Below are 27916 nucleotides of genomic sequence, written 5' to 3' on the forward strand. Positions count from 1 at the left end.
GTTAACCTTTTAGAGTATAAGAGATACGAAGAGTTAAAGAGTACAATCATTTTCCCCAATTAATTACTACTGGCTCAGAGATTAATTATTTGATCTTATGTATGCCATCACAGTTTGATTTCTCAGTGAGGAGACCAGTAGTAAAGACTTTCAAGGGATTGAGCTGGTGTAAGAATTGCTGGCATGATTACATAAAGAGCATAGCTTGTGAAAGGCAGAATAATGCCTCCAGCCCCCAAGATGGCCATGTCCTAATTCCCGGGATCTGTGAATATGTTATCTTACATGGCAGAAGGGATTCTGCAGATATGATTAAGTTAAGAACTGTGAGATGGGAAAATTATCCTGGTTTATCCAGGTGGACCAATATAATCACCAAAACCAAACCCAGTGTGGTCGAGTCGATTCTGACTCATAGCAACCCTACAGGACAGGGTAGAACTGCCCCATAGAGTTTCCAAGAAGCGCCTGGCAGATTCGAACTGCCGACCCTTTGGTTAGCAGCTGTAGCCCTTAACCACGACACCACCAGAGTTTAATCACAGGAGTCCTTAAAAGCAGAGAACCTTTCCCAGTGGTAGTGAGAGATGTGATCATGGAAGAAAGGCACAGAGAGTTGAAGAAAGGCACAGCTTTGAAGATGGAGTCCTTAAAAGCAGAGAACCTTTCCCAGTGGTAGTGAGAGATGTGATCATGGAAGAAAGGCACAGAGAGTTGAAGAAAGGCACAGCTTTGAAGATGGAAGAAGGGGCCATTAGCCAAGGAATGTAGGCAGACTCTATAAGCTGGAAAACACAAGGTACATCTTTGTATTATGATCATATTATATCAGATTTAGAAATAAGTATTTTGCCAATTTTTTTTAAAGGAATCATTTAACATAAGTTTTTAAGAACAGCCCCAAGTTTCCTAACTTTTCCCAATTAGAACACAATTGGGGACCAGTGGAATTCTGATATATTCTGCTACCTCTATAGTTCAAGTGACTTCCACCAAAACCAAAACCAAACCCACTGCCATCGAGTTGATTCTGACTCATAGTGACCCTATAGGACAGAGTAGAACTGCCCCAACGAGTTTCCATGGAGCACCTGGCAGGTTTGAGCTGCCGACCCCTTGGTTAGCAGCTATAGCACTTACCCACTATGCCACCAGGGTTTCCAAGTGACTTCCAGGGAGCCTCAATCTTCCCAGTATTAGCAGCAGTGGCACATGATGAAGCTGTCAACTCAGTATTGTATACTCAACAAATTTATCTTTCAAGAGTAAGGGTAAAGATATTTACACTCTGTAAAATCTGAGGGTGTTTAGCATGAACACGCTTTCATTACAGGAACTTCTAACAGATGTACTTCAGGAAGAATGAGACTCATTTATTCAATAAATACATACGGAGCCAAGCACACTTGTAGTTACTGAGGATACCTCAGGGAACAAAACAGACAAAACAAAACAAAACTCCATGCTGTCATGGAGTTTACATTTTATCAGCCAAAAGTACATAACAAAATAAGTAAGTAAAATATATAGTATGTCCAGTAGTACTCTGTTAAACATTTAACAACTGGCTCTTTGGGAAAAATTCCGTGATTTGTATCATCTGCTAATTGCTGTGGTGTTAATTTCCATCATGTCCAATTTCAAACTACTAATGATATCACTGGAGGCAAGGCTGGGAAGAGATGTAAACAACTGACCTGACAAGCCTGTATTAGCAGTTCTAGCACTATCAATGATCGTAAGTGCTAGGGAGAAAAATGAAGCAGGGAAGGGTGGGAAGGGTTAGAGTTTACAATTTTAAGGAGGATGATCAGAGACCTTACTGAAATGGAGGTGAAGAAGAAGCATGCTGCAATTTGGGGGCAGAATATTTTAGGCAGTGAGAACAGAAAGTGTAAAACCTTGAAGCAGGAGCTAGAAACAGAGTGGCCATAGCAGAGTGATGAAGAAGAGAAACAGGAAGTGAGATTAGAGAGTTAAAGGGAGGGTGCAAAAGATTGTAAGAATTTTGGGAAATTAGAAGTCGTGGAGGATTCTAAAGAATAGGAGAGGCATGATCTGAATTATATTTTAATGGTATCCCTCTGGTTGCTTTGTTGAAAAGAGGGACAAGGTAAGAATCAGGAGGTACACCAGACATGAAAGAATGACCAGTTAGCAAAGAAATATTATACACCTGGTATCATGGATTAAATTGTATCCCCCCCAAAATGTGTGTCAACTTGGCTAGTCTGTGATTCCCAGCGTTGTGTGACTGTCCACCATTTTGTCCTCTGATGTGATTTTCCTAGCAAATCTGCCTCTATGATGTTAATGAGACAGGATTAGAGGCAGTTATGTTAATAAGGCAGGGCTCAATCTACAAGGTTGTGTTTTAATCAGTCTCTTTTGAGATAAAAAAGAGAGAAGAGAGCAGAGAGACAGAGGGACCTCATACCACCAAGAAACAAGAGCCAGAAGAATAGCCTATTCTTCTGGGGTCCCTGAGCTGAGAAGCTTCTTGACCAGGGGAAGATTGATGACAAGGACATTCCCCCAGAGCTGACAGAAAAAGAAAGCCTTCCCCTGGAGCTGGTGCCCTGAAATCAGACTTCTAGTCTCCTGGACTTCGAGAAAATAAATTCCTGTTTGTTAAAGCCATCCACTTGTGGTATCTCTGTTATAGCAGCACAAGATAACGAAGATACCTGGCTAACCTAATTAAACACTGATGATAATTAAAAAAAAAATAGTGTCTATCATCTGGAGTTAAAAGAAAACAATAACAACAAGATAGAGTTAATATCCAAAATAAGAATGGCTCATCAGACAGCAGAGAGTGGGGATAATTGGATAAAGCAGCCCTAGTTCCTTGTACTTTTTGCGTGTGTGTGTGTATGCGGGAAACCACCTGACATTTAATTGTGGTATGTTAAAACTGTACAATTGTTTTGACATGCCCCCTACCCCTATACTTAGTCTTTTAAAATGACAGGAAAAAAGCCAACCAATCACAGGTTCAATGAGTTTAATATCTAGTTCCTTGTAATTTTGACAGAAGTTCGAACATATTGATTTATGTTAAGTATATACGCTTAAATTTCTAGTGCAACTACTAAGAATAGAAATAAAGTAAATACATTTCAAAACAGGAGGGGGTAGAAAAATGAGTAAGAAACTCACACTCTATAAATTCAAATGAAGGCAATTAAGGACAGAGAAAGAGAAAAGAAGAAACAAAACAAGTTAGAAAAATATAAAGCACACAATAAGATGGCTGAAATAAATCCATACACACTGATAATCAAACTAACCCTTTCATGGACCATGGGGTATGTACACCCATGTGACATTATCCTACCCCTGGAGGTTTACTGGCAGGCATTTGAGCCACTTTAGTATATTCTGGTGGACACTGGTACAACTGCCTAAAAAACAAAGAAGTTGGTCTGCGCCACATTTGGGTGTTGGGATAAGGGGATGTTTCCTGCAGGGGTGATTGTGTGACGCTTTTGTGTCTTTTGGCTTCCGTACAGTGAGATAAGACTTGTTTAGTATGTCCTTTGTGTTATTGGGGAAGTATGGTTACCGAAATTTGGAAATATTCAAGTAAGTGAGTTTTTTTTTTTTGGAGAAAACAGTTTGTGATGCACTTCCCGGGCCATGGTTGGATATGGCTCACAATTTTAATGTGCTTCACAGAACACTATAGTGATATGGCCTACTCTAAATCAAACTAGTAACAACTATGTGCAGCAAGTCCAATGTTTATTTAGTGTTTTATGTGTATTTTTGGAAAGTCAAGTAAGATATTTTACGGCTCAAGTGTCACCAGGAAGTGTGACGTACCATGGGACCAATATGTCCCATGTATGATGTGCTTCATGGAACATGGGACCAATATATTCCATGTGCAACTGGCACCACATGTTTTCAAATAATAAAAAACTACCAACATTTAGGTGAAGGGAAGGACAATACTCAATACTCAGAAGGTCAGCTCAACTGGACTGGACCAAAAGCAAAGAAGTTTCCAGGATAAACTGAATGCTTCAAAGGTCAGTGGAGCAAGGGCGGCAGTTTGGGGACTATGGCTTAAGGGGACTCCTAAATCAATTGGCATAATAAACTCTACTATGATAACATTCTGCATCCCCCTTTGAAGTGTGGAGTCTGGGGTCTTAAATGCTAACAAGCGGCCATCTAAGATGCATCAATTGGTCTCAACCCACCTGGATCAAAGGAAAATGAAGAACACCAAGGTCACACGATAACTATGAGCCCGAGACAGAAAGGGCCACATGAACCAGACACTTACATCATCCTGAGACCAGAAGAACTAGATGGTGCCCGGCCACAACCGATGACTGCCCTGACAGGGAGCACAACAGAGAACTCCTGAGGGAGCAGGAGAACAGTGGGATGCAGACCCCAAATTCTCACAAAAAGACCATACTTAATGGTCTGACTGAGACTAGAAGAATCCCGGCAGTCATGGCCCCCAAACCTTCTGTTGGCCCAGGACAGGAACCATTCCCGAAGACAACTCATCAGACATGGAAGGGACTGGACAATGGGCTGGAGAGAGATGCTGATGAAGAGTGAGCTACTTGTATCAGGTGGACACTTGAGACTGTATTGGCATTTCCTGTCTGGAGGGGAGATGGGAGGGTAGAGAGGGTTAGAAACTGGCAAAACGGTCCCAAAAGGAGAGACTGGAAGAAGGGAGTGGGCTGACTCACTGGGGGAGAGTAAATGGGAGTACGTAGTAAGGTGTATATAAGCTTATATGTGACAGACTGACTTGATTTGTAAACTTTCACTTAAAGCACAATAAAAATTATTTTAAAAAATAAAAATAAAACTACCAACAAACAATGATTCAGCATTCATTTCATTAGTGAAAAAACATGACAACAAAAAATTAAAAAAAATAAATCACCCATGAAAGGGTTAAGTGTAAACAGACTGATCTCGCCAATTAAAAAAACAAATATTGACATAATAGATCAAAATTAAATTCATCTAGAAGCTGGTTTCAAAACTAATTTATAACAAAGAACACACAAAATATATAAAAATGTGGAAAAGTATAATTTTGGAACAGTAACCAAAACTCAGCTGGTATAGCATGAGGAAAAATAAAGTCAAAAAAATGCTACCAAAGTTAGAAAGGTCACTATGGAATGATACAATATTAAATTGAAATATAATTCACAAAGCTTAGACAGGCCCATAAAACAAAAAGAGGCTAAAGGGGCACAGCAGCCCAGGGGCAAGGACTAGAAGGCAGGAGCTGGTAATAGGAGCCCAAGGTCGAGAAGGGAGAGCACTGACATGTTGTGGGATTGTTAACCAATGTCATAAAACAAAATGTGTACTAACTGTTTAATAAGAAGCTAGTTTGTTCTGTAAACCTTCATCTAAAGTACAATAAAAAACTTAAAATGTAATTCTACATGTATATGTACTTAACAATGCTTCAAAATATGTAATAATTGACAAAGCAACATGGGAACATTTACAATCCACCATCAGAATTGTAAAAGTAAACACATATCTTTTGGTAGCATCAGCAGTACCTCCATCCCTATCTCCCACTACTGCCCCCCTCCCCCAAAAAGAAACGGTACGAATATAGAAGATTTGAATAGCACAGTTAACAAGGTTGATCTAATAGGTTTACCTTCATTGGAGGATATATATACTCTTGTCAAGAACACAATGAATATTATACCTGGTCAGAAAGTAATTTAAGGCAATTTTAAAGTATTGGTATCCAACAGATAGATGTTTCCAGAGCATAATGCAATTAAAATGAATAACAGCAACTAAAAGGTAAGAAACATCAGAAACAATGAAAAGAGGGTAGGTGGATACGGGTTTGGAGGGAAAAAGAAAGAATTGGTGTGTACACAGGCCTTGGCAACCACTACAGACAGTGACCTGCCCGAAGAAGTTTTTTGTTTTTTTTTTTTGTTCATGACAGAATAATTGATTGTTGTTGTCTCCCCTTCCCCTCGCCCCAAACATGTGGTATGTTATAAATATCCATTTTCAATGATTTTTTTGAGCCCCCTGGCTTTCTCTTCTCTGGGGTGGTTGACGTTAGTATGACAGGTGATACAATGCAGCACAGCGCTCACCTCTACCTTCCAGTTACAGCTTTCCAGGGTCAGCCCCAAGCAAGGCTGAGAAGTCAGCCAAGTTTGTCTTCTGAACCTGATACCACTCATTTCTCAAAGCTTTATGGTTTCCTACTTCTTTTTTCAGCACTTTTTTTCCCCTAGGCACTCCCTAGCTTCAGTTACAGATTTAAAAGAAAAATGATAAAATCACTCATGACATTGCATTAAAGATTTAAGATCTGCCCTTTCTATGAGTCCACTTCAAAAATAGAGATATTTTTAAGGGGTATCCACAAACACCCAAACAGTGAAATGTAAGGATATGGTAGAAAAGGGTTGGCACGGTGCAGAAAGGGAAGGGGCCGCTATCGCGTCCCTCTGATTATTTTACACGCACCTCTTTCGTCTGCTTAAGATGTGGCTGGACTGGTCCTTTATTTTCTGGTAGGTGCTACAGAGCTTGTCAAAGTTACAAAGGAAATACAAATCTATTACCAAAAAAGAGGGGAAAAGACACATATGGAGAAAGATTGACACACAGCCTTTCTCTTTAGTGAGAGTACAGTGTTCAGAAAAACCCTAAAAGACTGCCTTTACCAGGGTCTTCTCCACATTCAACTTCCGTCTACCTTAGAAGTGAAAGTGTTCCATGAAATGGTCTAAGTCTAAAGGTATAGTGTATCTCAGGCCAAGAGCGAATTAATATTGTTAAAAAGATAATCTATGTTGTTACTGTTCACTGGGTCATTCTGTACTTCCACGTAAAACTTTAAAATTATTTAATGGTAGAAACACATATTTATATACCACTTTCCTGCTTCAAAACCCCCTTCTCTCAGCTTAGGCTCAGGAAGTTTGAAGGCAAATCTCAGAACACAAAGAACTTGAATTTCCTAACATCATATAACTAGTCCATGTTGAATTTGGGACAAGTCTCATCCACGTAGTCCAATGCAACACACACATGCCTTCTTCTTCTGGCTTTGATTTAACTGATGTTGTTGTTGTTAGCTGCTATCAAGTGGGCTCCCAATTCCTGGTGACACAATAGAATGAAACACCTGGTCCTGTACCATTCCCACGACTGCTTGCGGATTAGACCAGTGTGAGCCATAGGGTATTCATGGGCTGATTTTCAGAAGAAGATTGCCAGGCCGTTCTGCCTAGTCTGTCTTAGTCTGCGCACTTCATTGAAACCTGTTTCAGCATCACAGCAACACACAAGCCTCCACTCACAGATGGGTGGGGGCTGCACATGAGGTGCATCAGCCAGGAACCAAACCTGGGTCTCTCGCATGGAAAGCGAGAATTCTACCACTGGACCGCCAATGCCCTCACCGATACTAGTCCTGCCATTTTTGAAGAATATTTTAATTGTTTAAATGATTTTCCTCTTTGGTTCTTAAAGGGCTATTGCCTGTAGCTTGTAAATATCTAAACTAATAAAAACACCACCTTAGGTTATTTTGTATGACTCCTCATGAACAGTTACTCATTGATGCTATGTCTCACTTTTTTTTTTGCAGTTCTTTAAAATATGCTGATGCTATTCAACATTTAGCTAAAAGCTGGTATTGCAGTTTCCGACTCTAATTCTCCCATTCAGTAAGGAAACACATTTTCTGTTCCAAATATGGGGGAAAATATCACTTACGCAGTGATTAGTATAGGAGTTAAGTTTTGCATGTTATTTACCATCCTTTTAATTTTGCATGTAATATCATACGTGACCTTCAATTTACTCATTCCTTTCAATTTCCCTAACATTTCAAACAGGGAAAATAAAATATTTGTTCATAAGTGGCAAAAATTCAATTTTTAAAACTCGATTAAAAAATTTTCTATTAGTTATGTACTATTAATCACCAAATCCATGACCTCAAGCTCTTCTATCTTTCTTCCTAGGAAAAACCCTTCCCTTGCCCCAGTTAGGGTGATCTATCATCCTGATTTGCCTGGGCCTCTCTTGGTTTTAGCATTGAATACCTTCAGTCCTGGGCATACCAGGACGATCGGTCACCCTAACTCCAGTCCACCCTCCATCTACTGTCTAATCTCTCACCTATCCTTCATGTCAATGTTTCTCCACTGAGTACTCCAGACTCTCTTTCTCCATGTCTTAATTCCCCAGTTCATTTCTGAATTCGCTGCAACTGGGCTTCTACGTCTACCATTTCATTGACACTGACTTTTCAAGAGTCACCAATGGCCTTCACCTTCCCCCAGAGGAGACTTTGCAGTCCATGCTTCAGTGATTGCTGAGCCCTTCCTGAAGCTCTACACTCCCAGCACGGCTTCCTGGTTCTCTGATTCTCTTGGACTCTTATTCATAGGATCATCTCCTTCTACTTGTTTTCTGAAAGATGAGTTTCTTTAATAACTTACATTTGATTATTTTCTCTTTCACTCTATAAACTCTTTGTCTGGCTGATTCCACAAACTCTCATGCTTTGAACCATTCATGGTAGAATAAAGATTCTGAAATCTATACCTCTTACCCAGACTTCTCTTGTGAGCCAACTACTTGTTAAATATCTACACCCTGATATTTCACATGCATTTCAATAAAAATGAAATGTTTATGATGATATCTAGTAACTTCGCTATAATCCTCTTCTTCTGTCCTCTTTATTGTTGGTATCATCAATAATTATTCACCTATGCTAAAATCTTAATGTCATCTTTGATTATATTCTTTTTCACCTCCATTCATCCAGTTACTAGCTTCTTCAATTTTACCTCAAAAATAGTTCTTAAACTGGTCCTTCTCTCTTCATTCTTACTTCCACTGCCTTATTTCAAGAAATTGCTTTATTTTGGATAAACCACCCACAGCCTCCCACAGCATCGTATCACTCTAGTCTCACCTTCAAAATCTGTCCTACACACTTAATAGTTCCTGGGACACAGCACAAACGATATTGTTTCCCACAGCATTACATACATAAAACCATGTAGATACCTTTACAATTGTACTTATCACACTGAAGCTATGTATCTCCCCCAGAGGACAATACACCCATTTAGAGGTAAAGGGCTGAAGAGATGCTCAGCACAGTCTTTAATTGGTGCTTTCTGGGCTTCTACGGCTTTATTCTGTCCGCCACCTCCTCTTCTAAAGGGATGGGACCAAGGTTTATTGCTCTACAGATATACACCCAAAAGTGCTTTACATGTAGTACACTGCCAGAGCAGCTTACTGCTGTGAATCCGCGTTTCCAGACAGAATCACAGATGCAATTTAGAAGTAGTTTAAAAACCTAAATAATTCAAACACATACTTTTTAGGCCTTTAGGTAGCTTAGAAAAGATATTCCCATCTAAATATGAGCATTTCATAAAGTATTTTACATATGCTAATTTCTTCTTGAATGTGTTCATTTGGCCTTTAATTTTTCATACTTCTAAAACCTTAGGGGAGGCTTAACCTCAAGAGCTCAAGAGCATAAAAGACACTTTGCATTTTTTATACTAGAAGGGGATGTAGTGAAGTTTATACAAAAACTCAGATATTTGTCTGTCATATCTTTAAATACTATACAAAAATTTTTTTCAGCAGTTTTAAGGAATTTTATATGAGAAATGTATACACCTTGATAATATTTTTTTATCATACTATTTTGAAATGGAAAAATTAGAAAGGGAATTATGTATCATTTGCAATTTTCAAGCACATAATAAAATGTTTAAAGTACAAGTTTGGTTTTAATTTAATTTTCAAAAGTTAGTTTCAAAAGACTTAATGAAACCTTAAATATAACTTCATTATTAACTTTTATTTAGTTAAAAGACTAAAATATTGCCAAGAATATAGAGGGCTTTTTTTTTTTTTCCCCACTCTTCACACTCTCTTATTGTAACATTTAATGATACTTCCAGCATTCTCAGCTCACTTAAATACTGTGATGAACACTATTTGCCAGATGCTTAGTGTCTGGAGAAAAGAATGCCGTTTTTGCAAAATGTACTTTTTTTTCTATCTGATTTAGTTCTATTTTACTAAAAGGGCAAATCTGTACAAAATAAAAATTATGTATCGAAAGTCTCTCACTTTGATTAGAAATCTATATATAGCATAACAGAGATAGACTTTTATGATAAATCCTAAGATCAATGTAGGTTATTTTGATTTCAAATTACATTAATATTAAACAACCAGTTTATGGAACACAATCCATTCACAATAATAACCAATTATCTTAAAATACTTGTTTTCTGTTTACAGGCAGAAATTTTATACCATAAGAAATCTAATGCAGTTTAAGTGCAGCACGACAGGCTTCATATTCATACCAGAAAAGTCTTCAATGAAATCTGAGAGTTAATTTAGATCCTTATGTTTAGATATGAATAAATACGTTTGCATATTCATGTTGTTGCTGTTGTTGTTAGGTGCCATCAAGTCAATTCTGACTCCTAGTGACCCAATATGACAAAGTAGAACTGCTCCATAGGGTTTCTTAGGCTGTAATCTTTATGGAAGTAGACCACTACATCTTTCTCCCTTGGAGCAAGTGGGTGGTTTTGAACCGCCAACCTTTCAGTTAGTAGCCAAATGCTTAAATACTGCACCACCAGGGTTTCTTAGTGTAGTCACAGTGCTCTGTATTTAATTATTCTCATTTTCAGAGTTCCAGAAAATATGATCAGAGAAAGTGGGTTATATTTGACATTCCAAAAAATCTGAAGTTGCCACTTAAGAGATCTGTGATTGTTTAAAATGTATGGGAGTATTTATTTTCATGAAAACAAATTCACTTTGATTTCATATTTAAATGGACTAAAGTCTTAGATTAGTAATAGTTTTCTAAGGTACACAGTTTATGTAAAGGAATTAAATAAAACTGTTCACACTCTTATAAATATACATAGAAAACCACTTCAGAATCATGCCACGCTTTGTCCTTTGGTACAACGTTCATTTCTCTTGCTTTAGAGAGAAGGATCTTATCTGCTTAGCTGATTTAAAGCTGAGAAAGAAGGTAAACAACTCATCCCAGTTTCTCTGAGACTTTACTGGTTTTAGCAATGAAAGTCCGACATTCCGGGAAATCCCTCAGCTGTAGGCGAACCAGATGGTTGGTCACCCTACTGAGAGGTGAAACAAAATTTGAAACATGGAGATAATAAAGACTTACCTTCACATCATTGGTGTTCATTCTTGTTCCTTCCTTTCCCACAAAGATATCATCAATGTCCACAAGAACGTACCTATCCAAGGACAACGTCAGCCTCTTCCCTGACAAGAAGGAGACAGCATCTATGAAGATGAGTTTGTGCAACCAGAAGTTCAAGTTGTTGCCAAAAAGAACTCTTTGAATTCCATCATGAAGCCCCAGGTCATGTATGACAGTGGCATAAAAAGCACCTTTAGAGATGGGAGGAGAAAGGTTTTCTGGGGTCTTTACTTTGGCGAATATTACTGGTTGGTAGGCTGAGTGATTGATCTGAAAAACTGTCCAGTCAGTTCCAGGCAAAGGACCTTTTTCAAGCTTAGAAGATTTGGTCACATGAAGCAGTGGAGAATGAGAATTAATGCAACAATCTTTTACGGCAAGGTTTCCATATATGGAAAAAGGGAAACCTTTTAACTGAAAGTTCTGCAGGCTCTTCTCACTGGTTTTATAGAATCCTATGACACCCACACCATATTCTATACAGTATTTATCTAAAAGACTTCTATTCCAAGAGTCCATATTTATATACTTTAAAATATTCTCATAAATAATGAGAACATATTTGCCTTTAGTTTTGTCTATAAGTGCGGGGATATCCCCCTTTCCAGGAGCAATTTCAATGTGATACTGGAATCTACTTGATTCCAGAATCATAATGATGTCTTGACCGAGGGATGAGTACTGGCTCTCCACAAACACCAGGACTATGGGGTCTGTCCTTGAGGCATCAAAAGGCTTCATGGTCTTCACTTCCATTAGCTTGTACGGCAGGTGTTGGAGGTCCCCACAGTTCACTTCGGTAGCCATCTCAGAGAGTTCGTTGTCCTGTTTGTAGCCACTATACAGGTAGTAAGCAGAAATAATAATGCTCACCATACAAAAAGTAGCAAGCAGAATAACTGTCCTTTGAAAATGTCTGTGAAGCTTCATGATAAAACTCATGTTGTATATACCTGCTCAGACTGTTCCCAATCAAAGCACCATAAAAAAAAGAAAAGAACAGAGGAAAAGATGGTGTTTCAGCTGCTTTCCCAGTCTCAGTCAAGACTTTATGTCACCATTGCAGCACATTCGTATCACTTGAGCAGGACTCACAGAAAATATAGCCTGAAAAATAGAATACATTTATAAAATATTCAGCCTGCAGTGTTAAAATGAGCAAATCTTTATCCTATTGACTGGCCAAGTGCCAGCGTATTAGGCAGATGACCTGGCGTTTGATAAGTAATAAAACTTCCCCCTTTCAAGCACTCAGCTACTAATTGAAGGGTTGGCAGTTAGAATCCAGAGAAGTGCCTCAAAGGATAGGCCTGGTGATCTACTTCCAAAAGATCACAGCCACTGAAAATCCTATGAAGTTCTACTCTGAAACACAATTGGTCGCCATGAGTTAGAATCAACTAGATGACAACTGGTTTGGTTTTGGTTTTCTTTCCCCCAGCTCTGGATGAGGACATGGGAGAAGGGGGATAAACAAATGGGTTTAATTGATCAGAGGTCCCATCCCTACTACAGAAAAGACAGTAGGATAACAAGCAATTTCATTTTATTCATTAAGCCTTGCATCAAGCTCTGTAGACAATACAGACCTAAGACTACAGCAATGTCACCTGAATCAGACACAACCATTTCTTGTCTTCTAAGTACACATCACATAATGCATAGTCAAGCTATTTTTGTTTGATTTAACATATTCTAAGGTCTTAAAAAAAAATTTTTTTTTTAAGGTCATAAAAATTTGGACACTCTTCATTAAATGCCTCACTTAAAACCAGTCTTTTATTTTTTTTTCTGAAAAGCTGTTGTTACAATGAATTTTGCCATTCTATTTATACTATAAATTCTTTAGACAAACAACACTATACTAATTGATTTCATTAAAATAATCTATTTGAAATGAAGATACGGTCCCCCAACCCAAATAATCATTTTCGAACTGTGTATTTATGTAGTTAGGTTTTTCGAAAATCAGGACAGTCTCGTAATGAGATGGATGTGAGGAGTAAAACACTTCCTGAGGGGCATTAAACTCTGGTGTCAGTCCGGGAGGGCATCGTGTCCTCCTGGCTGGAGCATATTCACCCAGTGATTCACCTTCTGTACCATTCTGTTTCTGTTCTTTCAGAAAAATCTCAATAAATATACGAAAAAAAAGTATTTTAAAAAACATAGTGGAAATAATCAAGACTTCATGGAACACCTTGTTATGCTATGATTTCAGACCCCTTTTAAGTTACTAACCTTTGAAAAATTTAGGATACTTTATAAGAAAGGAACATTGGTGCTTCTCAGAAGTTTAGTAGAGTCTTATGGTCCTGGTACTTTGCAAAATATATATAATATACAAGTGTGGGTGTATGTGTATAAAGTTAAGAAAAATAGATACACATATGTATATATAATTAAGTCAGGTCTTGTCCATAAAGCAAGCTAAAAGTCAGCTGGTAAGACAAGAAGCATTGGTGGGAAGCATTGTATCTGATGTGTTTGCCATAATAACAGTGTCCATTCCACCTCTGTCTTTGTTAATTAAATCACTTTAGCCCCAGGACCTTTCAAGCAAAACGATGGGGCTAGAATTAACAATCATCGAGAATATTCTGGCTCTAAAATTCTGTTATATCCATCTATGAAATAAGCAGGGAACAATATTTTGAATGTTTAGGAATAATATATTCCTTTATATTATGTTATAATTATGTCTGTAAGATATTATATAAAATAATATTCTGAAGTATAACTGCAGGTTATTTAAGGGATAAATGTATTATTTTTCCTGTGAATTACATATTGTCACTTATTCATTTAAGTACTTAGGGTTTCTACATCATTCATTCAAATATTTATGGGGTAGCTTTCTATCTAAAACGTAAATGTTCAGCAGAGCACATTTCTTTAAAAGGTTTGAAACGATAAAGCAGAGTCAGTGACCAGCATGATGAACAAGAATATGCGAGCCGTTAAGTAGAGACTATAACAAGGTGAGGGAAGAAAGAGATGTTGGCAACTGGGTGAGCCAGTGCGATGTCATGTGAAGGGAGGTAGAGGGGGTCTGCACAAAGCCTTGACGGGTGAAGATCACCTGAAAAGGCGTTTGAGATAGAGGGAACTGTGTTGTAGTAGGAATGAGCACAAGAGAGAAAGCAAAGAGTAGGGAATACTTACAAAATTAATTTGACTAAGTACGTTGGGACCCAGATTATGGAGAGATTTGAATATCAAGCACAGACGTTCATGGCTGTGAAAGCCAGCGGGAGACATTATACTTTCCTGAGTAGGAGACAATATGGTAAGAGGGATAATTTTCACAAAGATGAATTCATCAGTAAGGTGGAGAATATCAGAGCAGTGTTTTAGAACTTAGTCTGGCAAGCCAGCAAGGGCTCCTGTCTCACAATCCGGTCATGAGGTGTTAACAATCTTAGGTCAGGGAGAATGTGGGGAAGGGGTAAGTCTGGGGGACACTGTAAAGAAAGGATGAAAAGAACTTGAAAGTTTCTGCTCACGTGAGGTCTATGGACATGCCCCTCTGCCAGGTAAAATGTCCTCAAGTGGTCTGACATGCTCTAAAATTAATCTAATATAAGGATAATATTCTACTTTTTTAAACAATCTATGATAGGTATGAGTCAGAATCAACTCGATGGCACTGTGCTGGGTTGAGGATAGGTTTAGGAGTCCCTTGGTGGTAGAAACTGTTAAGCACTCAACTACTAGTAGAAAGGTTGGTGCTTTGAAGCCACCAAGGGCCACCTTGGAAGACAGGCCTGGAGATCTGCTCATGAATGGTTACAGTCTTGAAAACCCTATGGAGCAGTTCTATTCTGCACACACAGAGTCGCCATGAGTTTGAATCAACTCTAAGCCAATTAACAACAACAACATCAGAGATTTGGCTCTTTAAAAAAAAAAAAAATTATGTGTAATTGAAGCAAATACAAATTACCCAGACAATCGAGTTTTTACTGTAACTGTAGTCATTTCATTTTGATAATAATTGCACTGCTAAAATTGTGTAAATGTTTATAAATAACATAATATCCTGGCGTATAACTGTAAGGTACAGGATCTCACATCTCCCTATTCCTGTGCTTCAGTTTTAGCTGTGAAGTGTTTTTGACTGAACGCAAAATATATTGCCACATTCTACATTTCCGATAGGAGCGTTTCACAATTTGTCCCTTATGTCAGAACTGAAAGGCACGTAACTCACACGGTTCTTATCTGTGATAAGTCAGAGTAGTGAGAAGCATTTGCTCTCACTATTGAGGACAGATATTAGGAAGCCATCAAAGTGACTTTGTCTGTTAGCAGGTATGAAAATACTGAAGGACATTTTTTTTTTTTCCAGGAAACTTTTCAAGTTTCCTCCTGAGGCCAAAGGGAATTTCAAGCATGTCCCTAAGGGCAGGATTTGGTCTAACGCACTTAAATAGATTTTCCTAAGAGCAAAATTTTCTGCAAACCTTTTTCAATGGCATATTTCACTTTGCCAGTTTTCCAGCATTAGTCTCTGATGTGGCCTCTCAGAACTTGCTGTTTCTATTGTAACCTGCTCCTGCAACAGCTACTTACACTCTCTACAACGTGTCTGCTAGCTCTGAAAACCTCAGAGTGGGCTGACCTATTGCCGTCACTCCTTCTTCTGCAGAGAAGGGCATGCAGCAGCCGGCAGAGGCAAAGGGGCAGCCTTCTTCCGAGCCCTTCACTGGGGGCAGGGGGGACATCACTGAGAGGGCAGATAAAAACCAAAACCAAACCCACTGCCGTCAAGTTGATCCTGACTCATAGCAACCCTATAGGACAGAGCAGAGCTGCCCCACAGGGTTTCCAAGAAGCAGCTAGTGGATTTGAACTGCCAACATTTTGGTTAGCAGCTGAGCTCTTAACCGCTGTGCGAGAGGGCACATAGATGTGGAAAATTAAGCCTCTCCACACAATTCCCCTGAAAAGTCTTCTTTGACCTTCCAACCTTGGTAAGACCCAGAAGTTACACATGATTATTATGAAAAGTATCTTTCCTTTGTATTTCTTGCTACAATTATATTTGCCAGAAGTCTGCCTCCCTTGTCTGACTGGAAGTTCCAAGAAGGTAGAGATGGTACCATTTTGTCTACGATGTTCTCCTAGCACCAGACACAGGTGATTAGTGTCACCGTAACATCCAGAATGGACAAATAACAGTAACATGAACAGAGAGAGTAAACACTATATCGTACAGAGTGAAACACAGATACTTGAGGGTACCTATCTTTTAGGGTGTTAGTGATGATTTAACGAAAGAATCCACGAAAAGCTCTTGGAATAGTGTCTGGCATATAGAATGAACATAACAAATGTTAGCTATTGCTAAGAGTAATGTACAAATAGTACACGACATGAGAAAAATATCCTGAAGGTGGCCAATAAAAATTTACTGAGGGATCATAAAGGGACAGGGATCCCTGGGTGGTGCCAATGGCTAACATGATCAGCTGCTAACCAAAAGACTGGAGGCTTGAGTTCCCTCAGAGGCACCTCAGGAAAAGCCTGGTGATATACTTCCAAAAAATCAGTCCTAGAAAAACCCTGGAGCACAATTCTACTGTGACACTCATGGGGTCATCACGAATTGAAGTCAACTTGACAGCAACTTGTAACTGGTTACATACATCCTGGAATAAGCAGAGCTGGGGAAAGCTTGGACAGTCCACCCTTGGTGCAGTGATCTAAAACCAGGTGGGTCTCAGAGCAAAGAAAGAGGCCAAGTCAGGGACATAAACAGGACAAAGTCCTCAGACTTTCTCTCATGCCCCTTCCTTTCCCTAGACTGCTCCCAATATGTATTTGTAATTCTGACTGTCTTTCTCTGAGCTCTAGAATTCCAAATAGAACTATCAGCTTCATAAAACAACAACTAACATTTACTCTGCCCTTTCTGATTATATGGCAGCCACTGTTTGGCTCCACCAAATCTTGTTACAACCTAAGGTTATCTTCATCTTCCCACAAGCACCTAGTGACTGATCCTTGACACCTCCTTCTCCCTTACTTCTATTTATCTAAATAACCCCCCCAGTCATCTCATTTCCATTTCCTAAAACTCACTTGGCCCAGTGAACTTCTCTCCTTATCCAGACAACAGCACTTCCACTTGAACTACTGAAACAACTCACCTGACCACAAATGATCTTACTCCCTCTACACTTTCCTCAATGCCACATCAAAATGCAAATCTGATTGTTTCTCCCTGGCTGAAAATCCATCAATGGCTGCCTATTTCACTTGCTGATTAAAACCCAAATTCCTATATGTGATCCACAAGATATGCCCCCCTCCCCCCCACTCTCAGGCCTGATTATGATGGGTTCCCCTTTAGGTTCCAGACAAATGGGTCCTCTTTCAATTCCCCAAATGAGCAAGCTCCTTCCTGCCTCAGGGACTTCTCAGATGCTGTTCCTTTTGTCTAGAGGTTTTCTCCCCACTTCATCTGCTTCATTCCCCCCAAATCCCCCCAAATGGCCCTGCCTCACAAAAGTCTTTCCTGACTCCCCACATCTGTCTGGTCTCCGTGTTACATACTCTCAGTTCACCCTCTTCTTTACTTTGGTAGCATGTCTCACAGTTACGTTAATTAGTTTTGTGAGTTCTTTACAGTGCTTCCCCCCAGGCAGACTAGAAGCATCCATACATTCGGTTCTGTTCAATTCCTCTTCTCAATGTCTAACACCGTGCTTGAAGTAAGAACAGCCCACTGAATACACACTGAATAAGTGAGTGTAAAAAGAATCTCCATGAAAATTCACAAATAGCAGCTGGATTCAAAAACTAGGACAGTCATTAAGTCAAACCAATTTCCATGAACGGATATCTCTGTTAGTCACATGGACCTCAAGTAGTGAGGGTGGCAATACCAGCACTGAGAATGGCAGTGACCCCCTTTACCAGAGTTATAAATCAGGCACACCTGGAATGTACCTTTCATGGAATCTGACTTAGTATCTATTTTTCTCATCCTGAGATTCTTCAGAATTCAGTGTGGCTGGAATTGGCTTGCAACTCATTTTCAAAAAGATTTCACCAAAAAGTTGTTGTTGGTTGCCATCAAGTCAATTCCAACTTATGGCAACCTCATGTATGCAGAAAGCTGCTCCATAGAGTTTTCAAGGCTGTGACCTTTTGGAAGCAGATTGCCAGGCCTCCCTTCTGAGGTGCCTCTGGGTGGGCTTAAACTGCCAACCTTTCGTTCAGTTAACAGTCAAGCACTTGACTATTTGTGCCACCCAGGAAGTAGGGGCTGCAATTATCTTTGGGAATCACAGGCCATTCCATAGCGCAGATCAAATTTATGTAAACATACATTTGCAAAGTACTGAAAAACCAGCAAGGAGAAGCACCTACTTGTCAATGTAACTCATCTTCTCTGCTCCACTAACATCCACAATCATCCCAGAGTACAAACCAGTTTCTAAATGAAACAGAATCCTGTTGAAGTTGACAGCGCAAGATACGTGAGAAAAAAGGAATGCCATCTGGAAAATGAGTCGGCACGGCACTGGACTGGGAACTAAAGAGCTTCAGATTCTGACATAAATGAAAAATATTTCAAAGGTCTTGACAATATTCCTTTTTCTCAAAATTACCTATACTTTCTCGTGTTAGAAAAGTGCACTTGGAGGCCTGAAATATATTACATGAATTTGCTAGAAGTAATTCAGTAATATTAAAAATTGACAAAGAACATTCTTTTCTTAGGGAAAGAATGTGTGAAATTGTGTCATGTTAATTGAACCCTGCTGTGGTAGGCAAGTTAGAAGCTGATTTGCATAGAGTAGGACCAAGAATACACTGTCTTTAGAACAGGGATTTTTTAAAGATGGCTGGGAGAAAAGCTGCACTTAGGGGCATTAGCTTTGTTTGCTACATCAAATGGAAAATGACTTGCTATTGCAATGTTCCCTCCCTCTTTGTAGCTGGAAATTATGAAGGAAAGAATATGTTTTGTTCACTTCCTTAAACGTTATGCCATTCAGCCAGTCAAGAGGAAAAAAAAAAAAGAATCCCACTACTATTTACTGCTTATATGACTTAAGTGGAAAAATTTCTGCCTAAACTCTCTTAAATTGAGTCAAAATGTATATACCAATGTATGCCTAATAGTAGGGTATTATGAATACTGCCCTGGTTGCACAGTGGTTAAGAGCTAGTCATAAGGTTCAAATCCACCAGCAGCTCCTTGGAAACCCTATGGGGCGATTCTCCTCTGTCCTGTGGGGTCGCTATGAGTTGAAACTAGCTCCGCGGCAATGGGTTTGGTTTTTTTGGTTTTTGTGAATACTGCCAATGCAGCTTTGAAGATATAATTTAACCCTTGTCATCATCCGCCTTCATTAGAATCCTGGGTACGGGAGAGTGTTATTAACCCAAACTCTCACTGGCTGCATGGACCATAAGATGTAAAGATACAAGATCAATGTTTTGCCGTGTTTTAAGGCAGGTTGCACGAACTGGAAAGCAGAGACAGAGAGAGGGTGTTGCAACAGGAGCAGAGAGGAGCCATGAAGAGATACGATAGGGAGTCATGAAGAGGTTTGAGGTCCTAGTTCCATTATTTTATTCTATGTATACCTCAATGAAGAAAACGGTTAAATTCTTCCTCCGTTATCACGGAACAAGTGACACTCAATCCAACTGGGGTGTCAGAAGAGGAAAAAGAAATCACCTAAACTAAACTGTATATACCCCATTATGGAAGGCACCACATTTTATTACCCTAGGCATTGCTTTACGCCTGGCACAAAAGTAGGTGCTTAGTAAATATCTCTTGAATGAATTAATAAGCGATCGTTTCATATGCAGGGTTAAAGGTGGTGGAAATGGCAGCAGTGATACATGGATTGCCTCCATCAGAGGCAATCACTTATTAATTCATTGCTTCTATCAGAGGCAATCATCGTGTACAGATATTTGAAAACCTGTAGAGACACAATGTAACTGAAACTAGGCTCCAGCTCCACCACTTGCCAGGGATGTGATCTTAGATAGGTAACTCTTCAGTGCCCCCAATTTCCTCATGTATGAAAACTGAGCCTGTCTCATCTGCAAATAATTATAGTACCCATCTCAAGTAATCTTTATGAGGGTTACCTGAGCTGAAATTAATATGTCAAGTGCTTAGAACAGTGCCTGGTAGAAGGAATGAGTGTTAACTGTTATTTTAAAACCTTATATCTCTACAACTAAAAATCTAGGCAACAGCACTTATCTGTAAGTCATGTTTTGTGTTATTCACTGACTTTTTTCATGCAGATTTATCCTATCCTCCAGAGCAACTGCCATAATGTTGGACAACAAAAAAGATAGGAAAGAATCTCTGACATCTTCATTTTACAGGTGAGGAAACAGAGGTTCAGATCCATCAAGAGACTTGCCCAAAGCCATATCTCTCCTGACAAATCAAGTCCTAGAATCCAGGTCTACTTTCATGCTATATTCAAACACTGTAATTAAGCAAGAAAGATTAAAAATGAAATGTATAGAAAATGGATACCCATCACTGAGATGCCTAAAGGCCTTAGGATAGGACTTTAATATTTGATTTTTAAATTCTTATTTGGCAACATGTAATCAAGAATTACTTTGCTGTTTTTGTGTACCATTGAGTCAATTCTGATTCACAGTGACCCTTTAGGACAGAGAATGACTGCCTCATGGGGTTTCTAAGAGTGGCTGGTGGATTCGAACTGCTGACCTTTTGGTTAGCAGCCGCACTCTTAACCACTGTGCCACCAGGGCTCCAATCAAGAATTACAGCCCTCAGTATTTTATAGGAGCTTTTGTGAAATGATTTATTATAGACAACATTTAATTGTACAAGAGTTTGACTGATTTTCTCCTAGTTATAGAATTTGCATGAAATTGATGAAAAATGTTTGGAGTGAACATGAAAAGGGATAAATCACTCACTGTAACATCCAGAAGCCTAAGGATATAGTTTTTATTAAAAACAAACAAGCTGACTCTAAAACCAATTCTTGACACTCTAAGGAAAACTTCAGTTGTAAAACAGTTTTGAGCATTGTTCAGACTAATTATCATTATAGCGCAGACTGTTACTCTTGTGGCCCAGCAGCATCCCCTAATCTGTACAGGCGTTCCAAGTTCATACATTTTACTGTGGATACTTATCTCTAATAACCACAGCACGGGGAAACTAAACTTCCACTGTTTTTTCCCTATTGTCTAAACTGTTAAGCAGTTAGAAATCCAAGGCATTCATTTTGTTGAGAACAGCGTTTTTATCCTTAATTCTATTTCCCTGTTTTTGAAGTGCATGCAAATCACTATGTATTTAAATACACTTTTCCTTTTGAAAACATCTTTTACCTCGACAAATGCATATTTGAGTTTCAAAGTTGGCACCAATCACCCAAGAGCAGCTGAGACCCAACCGAGCTTCAAGGAAGTCCTATAATCAGACTCCCTGGGTTAAAAGAAAAATTTGTCACATGTTTATGGTTTTTAAATTCTGAAATTTACAAGTCAACCACTGGATATTTAGATTCTATCTCAAAATAACTTTTTCAGCAGAATATATAGTCCAGAAAAAGAAGCTTATAACACCTGGTTATCTCGTCTATTTTTCCAACAAACATTTCAATTATACTAAAAATTACTCTAATATTTGCTACAATCTTCAGAAACAAAATTTTCTCAAGAAATTTTACTTAAAAAGAGAAGGCTGAACTATAACTCAACTCAACTAAACTATAACTTATCTCTCCAGAAAAAAAAGGATAAGTTTTGTTTTACCTAAACATTTCAGTAAACTGAGAAGCCTTCATTCTAAAGACAATGAAGAAATTCAACTCATCAGACCAGTTTAAAATCAATATTTACTTACACAAGAAAACAGTCTTCTGTTTTTATGATCAAGAGCATAAAGAAAAAACAATAAAAAATACTACAGAGACAGTAGATACTGTGCTAACTAGAGGGGAAAAAAAAAGACTAGTGTCTGTTAGGGCAAGCCTCTTGATATGTTCAAAAACAGTCTCTTTCAAATTTATTTTTGAAATCTCCTTCTCCAATAGCAGTATCGATAGGGAGCTATCCTGGAAGAAAAAGGAAAAATTGCCCTTCAGCTAAATATCAGATGTTAGAGAGTTTCTCCTCCACAGGATTCTGCTCTCTTGTGGTGAACAGCATTGTTCAATAGGTGATAATATGGTATTTTCTAAGGGCAAAGAAAGACAGGGTTTAAGATGAGCTTCAATGCTTCAATATTTAAGGATTCGTATCTTAACCTAGTAAGAATGTAGTTGTTTACACTGTTTGGGAGTGATTTCCTCAAAGCCCTTTCAGATTACATATGCTGCCATATTACAATATGTTTATAAAGAATATAAACAACATTTCAGCTGAAAATGAATTTGAGGGATAATACTTTCCAGATATTAGAAGAATTACTTGGAAGAGGAGCTGGATAAACCCCTTAGAGTATGTGATTTGGTTCTTCCAAAGACTGGACGCATTAAATGGAAGATGTATCTATTTCCTTTTAAAGTTCTTGTAATCCATATGCAGGCGATTTCCAGTTACATATCATTTTATTAATCGCACAATTTTAAATAATGTTGACAAAATGAATTGTGTCAAAAAAGAAAGATTTGTTAAGGATCATTACTATATAGATAGTTACAGTTTAAATTTCTGATTTGCTTACAAAATTCTAGTCCATCACGGGAAACAGAGATGTGGTCTATTCAACCAATCCACTAAAGAATAATTACAAGTTGTTAGTGCAGATCTTAAGCCACTGTAAGGGCTTACCTCTTTATTGCTTTATTTTTATGAAAGAGAAGCTTTAAAATTACCACAGAATAAGAGATTCCTTTATTTCACTTAATTTAATTAAAAATATTCTATTTCTTCTACAGGAATCAAATTAGGCACTTATTGACCCTGAAATTCTGAGATTGATTAACCTTAATTGAAAATAAAACTGCTATCTTTTACTAAAAGCCCCTACATTTATGAGTGAGCCATTGGGGTATGGTGTAAATAAATAGATACACTTACCTGGAATTAAAGTTCCAAGAGTTGAAAACGCCTGAGAAAGTTTTAACAGTAAAGAATCGGAAACAGCAGTGTCTGCTACCATCGACTCAGGCTTTTTGGCTTTACAAGTGGCAGCAGTACCAGTCCTGGCCCAGTACTCTCGTGTTATGTAACACGTTGTTAATATTAGCCATCAAACTGCTACCAAGCTGGTGAGGCACTAGAGGGCAAGAGTGTCACATACAAGACCCGTCGCCAAGGGACGGGCTTTGGTACCACTCGGGAGAGACAGATGCTAAGTAAGCTGATAAATAACACGATGCCCTAACGCAACAGCGAACTTGTAATGTGCCTTAAAGATTATTTTAAATGTCAATTTTCTGACTAGCCAAAGAGTTAACAGGTTAATAAATATGCATAAGCAAATAACCACAACAGGCAAAACTTTCAAGGTTGTATTTACAAACCCACAGTCCGCCAGGAGGCTATTTTGTCATTGTCTACACGAACTTATTTAAAACAGGAAAGGATGGTTAAATAAAATGAATGTCGGTTCAGGCCACCTTCATTTCAAACAGCGAGAAACTTGTCCTGAGCAGCGTATGCCGCATTTCAAGTCGCCGGGTCCCGTTCCTGGGCGAGGACCACCGGCCCCGTCTTCCATCCGTGATTACCTCGGGCTGCAGCCGTCCGCGGGCATCCTCCGTCCCCGGGGTCCTCGGCCTCCGCGGCTCCGCGGGCGGAGGCGCTGGGTGACTTGGGCTGGTCCAGGAGCGCGGGCGCCGCGGGCAGGGAGCGGCTGTGGGGCGAGCGCCTCGGGCGCGCGAGGAACTCCTGCGCTCGTTCCGACGCGAACCACAGCCCCGGGACCCGCCCGGCCGCGCCGCCCCCGCCGCTCTCACGCCGCCTCCCCGGGCGGGCGCAGCCGCCTCCCCGCACTCGGCCGGCGCGCGCTCGCCGGAGGGAGGGCCGAGGGCGGGAGCCCAAGCGGGAGGTGCCTCCATCCGGCGCCCACCAGTCCAGGCTGCGTTCGCCGATCCGGCTTCCCGGGCCTGGGCGAGGAGACCCCTACCGTCCCGCCCAGACCAACCCGTCCCGACGGTCGCCCCGGGAGGGGCTGGTGCCGGCAGCCAACGATGCGCCACACACGCGCCGCTGGGGAAGCGGGTCCGAGCTCCGGCAGCCGCTCCGGGAGGGTGGGGCGCACCGGCGCCGGACGGTGTGGGCAACGCAGTCCCCTCCGGCTGCGCTCCTGCCCGCTGCGCTGAACTAGGCGGCGGGCGGCTGCAAAGCTGGAAGTCTAGGGCTTTTCTCTATTCGCCAGGTTTCTGAAAGGCCATATGTTCCAGCTCTTGAAGACAAGTGGAAGGCCAGCAATTCAAAGGACATTGCAGTTGGATGTAAGGTGTGAGGTTATGCTCTTCAAAATAGTTTGATTCGGAGCCTCAAGCAAATGATGTTTTAAAAAAATCTCGTTTTGGTTCCACTAACAGCGTATGTTATAGTTTTAGTGTGTGTGTGGGGAAGGGGGTTACTAATGATAAATTGTAGTGGACATTTATGGTTTTGGTCTGCAGCGCTCTTCTTTGTGGAAACGCTGCCCCTGTTTATTTTGGAGGGTGCAATCACCAGCCTACCGAAAGGCCTATTTGCTTCAGATGATGTCAGCTGCTGTTTTGACACCCCAGGTGACCCAGGACTCAGGCCTAACAAGTGGAATCATTCTGTCCACCTGGTATCTGGTATTGTTTTAGAGAAAAGTATGCGGTCCAAGTCTGGCCAATCAGAGACCGAAAGACAGAGTTCTACTTTTTTTTTTTTTTTTGGTCCCACCTGAAGACGAAAGTGAAGATGTGGGCTTAGAGCTGCTTGTGCCACTATGTGAAGCCTGAGAAGGAAGCTAATACTCGGGAAGGCAGACCCAGGAGCTAGAAAATTTAAAACCGGAAGTGGATATTTGAGCTCGGAATCCAGCTGTGGCTGAAACAAGTTCTGCCTCTGGATATTTTTGTATATGAATCAGTAAATGCACTTTTTAGCTTAAAGCAGCTTGAGTTGGGTTTTCTCTCCGTTAAAATTGAAAGAAGCGCACACGATACAGAAATAAGTACATTTAATATAAATTACCAATTATCAATCATTTAGATTATTTTATTATTAATATAATTATATACCAATGTCATGGAAAAGTTTGGAATTTTAAAGAGCTAGAAGATGGTCTATTCTTCTTGCATTAGATAGTAGAGGGATTAGAGAAGTGACTAAACCAATTGCTCGTTCTGGAAGCCTACAGAAATTTCATGATGGTACAATTATTTGGCCAGATGATATGCATTAGATTGGTTTTATTTATTTTGTGTTTTAGCTGAGGTCTGGTGCCTTTTAGGAATTTTAGGAACTACATTTAGTTTTATACACTCCTTATCTCATAATTTTTTTTTTTTTTGTCTCAGAGAACTTGCTCTGTCATTCAAGCATCTATACATTCATCCATCCAGTCATTGAAAACAAAAACTATTGAACACTTACTAAATGCCTCTGGGAATCCAATAATAATAATTAAAAGAAAGAAAAGCAGGCACATTTCCTGCCCTCTGGTTACTTATTATGTTCTGATACAGCTATAGGAGGTCGAGCTCTTCTACAGTTTCAAAGAATGGACGAGATTTATGAATCCATAAATTCCCGAATGTTCCAGGTTATATAGTTAACTTCAGAAATGACATTCACTTTTCCTTCTTTCTTATTCCATCTTCCGTGCTCAAAAGCAACCAAGCAAACAAACAGAAAACTTCTACAAAATAACTAAGTGCTTTTATAAGGAGCCCTAGTGGCTCAATGGTTAAGTGTGCGGCTGCTAAATGAAAGGTCGGGGGCTTAAACTTGCCAGCAGATTTGTGGGAGAAAAGACTAGGCAATCTGCTTCTCCAAAGATTACACCCTAGGAAACCCAAAGGGGCAGTTCTACTGTGTCCTATAGGGTCTCTCTCAGTTGGAATTGACTAAACGGCATGCAACAAGAACAACAGTGTTTTTATGACTGCATTTTGGGGTTTTCTTCAGCTATAAAAATTACCTGTATCTTTTGATGAGTTTTTTGTCCTTTGTACAAATAAATGCTCCTTTTTTTTTTATGTGGAAGGTGCTGATTATAAAAGAACTTTCGGAAAGTCTTTTCAGTTTGCAGAGTGTTCTTCTATTTTTCGATGTCTAAATTAAAGCAGTATGTTATTCTATTTTGACAGGGTTAAAACACAATAGTGCTTTTAACTGAAACAGATAGTAAGCATAAAAAAAATCTGTTGCCGTTGAGCTGATTCCGAATAATAGTCGGCCGCTGTAGGATGGAGTAGAACTGCCCCATAGAGTTTCTGAGGCGCACCTGGTGGATTTGTGTTGCCCATCTCTTGGTTAGCAGCTGTAGCTCTTAACCACTATGACACCAGGGTTTCCAATAATAAGTATAAACATTCCAGTTTCTTTAGAAATCTTTAGCTTAGATTTATAATAATTTTAGTATTTATATAGTTTTTATATAAGTATAAAATATAAAAATTTATATAGCATTTATAGTAATTAATGACTTTTTAAAGCCGTTGAAAAGTAATGGAATGAAGTCTTAAAATAAACCGTATTCTAGCTATGAACTACTAACTTATCCCTGGGAAATGCATCCCCACTTTCTTTATTGTTTCAATAGATGTTAAAAGTAGATGAGAACCAAAAACGTCAGCAAAATGATTGGTTGTGAGGAAGGGAAATGGAAGGGCTATTAGGCTGCTCACTGCCTTTTTCTTAAAGCTGCAGAAAGATGAATGTTAGCTGCCTCTAAGTTGGTGGCATGGTGGTTCAGAGCTGTGGTTACTAACCAAAAGGTTAGCAGTTCAAATCCACCAGGTGCTCCTTGGGAACTCTATGGGACGGTTCTACCCTGTCCTATAGGGTCACTATGGGTCAGAATCTACTTGGTGGCAATGGGTTTTTGTTTTTAAGTTTCCTTGCAAGCACCACCTGTGAAAAGTATACAAGGTTGAATTAGTGATACGGAAATCTCATTTATAAAACATCAACTTAAAGCTTAACGCTAAAGATTAGGGCACTGGTTCCGAAACTTTAGTGTGCATCGGCGTCTCCTGTTGTTGTTAGGTACTGTCAAGTTAATTCTGAAACTCTAGGTACCACAGAACGAAACAGTGCCAGGTCTGGCGCCTGCCTCATGATCATTGCTATGTTTGAGCCCGTTGTTGCAGCCACTGGGTGAGTCCATCTCATTGAGAGTCTTCCTCTTTTTAGCTGACCTTCTACTTTACCAAGCATGATGTCCTTCTCCAGGGACTGGTCACTCCTGGTAACATGTCCAAAATACTTGAGACAAGTCTCGCTATCCTTGCTTCTGAGGGGCACCCTGGCTGTACTTCCTCCAAGACAGATTTGTTCATTCTTCTGGCAGTCTGTGGTATATTCAATACTCTTCACCAACACCATAATTCAAAGGCATCAGTTCTTCCTCAGTCTTCCTTATTCATTGTCCAGCTTTTGCATGCATATGAGACAACTGAAAACACCATGGCTTGGGTCAGGCACACCTTAGTC

At 39.6% G+C, this 27916-nt stretch overlaps 1 protein-coding gene across 3 annotated transcripts in view; it reads right to left on the reverse strand.

Annotated features, from left to right (window-relative positions):
* The window catches only part of LOC126076837 (bifunctional heparan sulfate N-deacetylase/N-sulfotransferase 3), a 226761-nt gene extending 202556 nt beyond the window's left edge, over positions 1-24205 (reverse strand). For 2 of the 3 annotated variants that reach the window (XM_049885458.1, XM_049885461.1), the window contains exons 1-2: positions 23998-24205; positions 11246-12391 (exon numbers count right to left, since the gene is read on the reverse strand). In XM_049885458.1, the coding sequence (XP_049741415.1) occupies positions 11246-12226 (981 nt within the window). In that variant the 5' untranslated portion in view covers positions 12227-12391; positions 23998-24205. Of the gene's footprint in view, positions 1-11245; positions 12392-23344; positions 23542-23997 lie in introns of those variants that run through there. The other variant, XM_049885460.1, reaches the window with a different exon arrangement.
* Positions 24206-27916: the final 3711 nt, after the last annotated feature.

This window comes from Elephas maximus, chromosome 5 (genome assembly GCF_024166365.1).
Source record: "Elephas maximus indicus isolate mEleMax1 chromosome 5, mEleMax1 primary haplotype, whole genome shotgun sequence".
Classification (NCBI taxonomy): Eukaryota; Metazoa; Chordata; class Mammalia; order Proboscidea; family Elephantidae; genus Elephas; species Elephas maximus.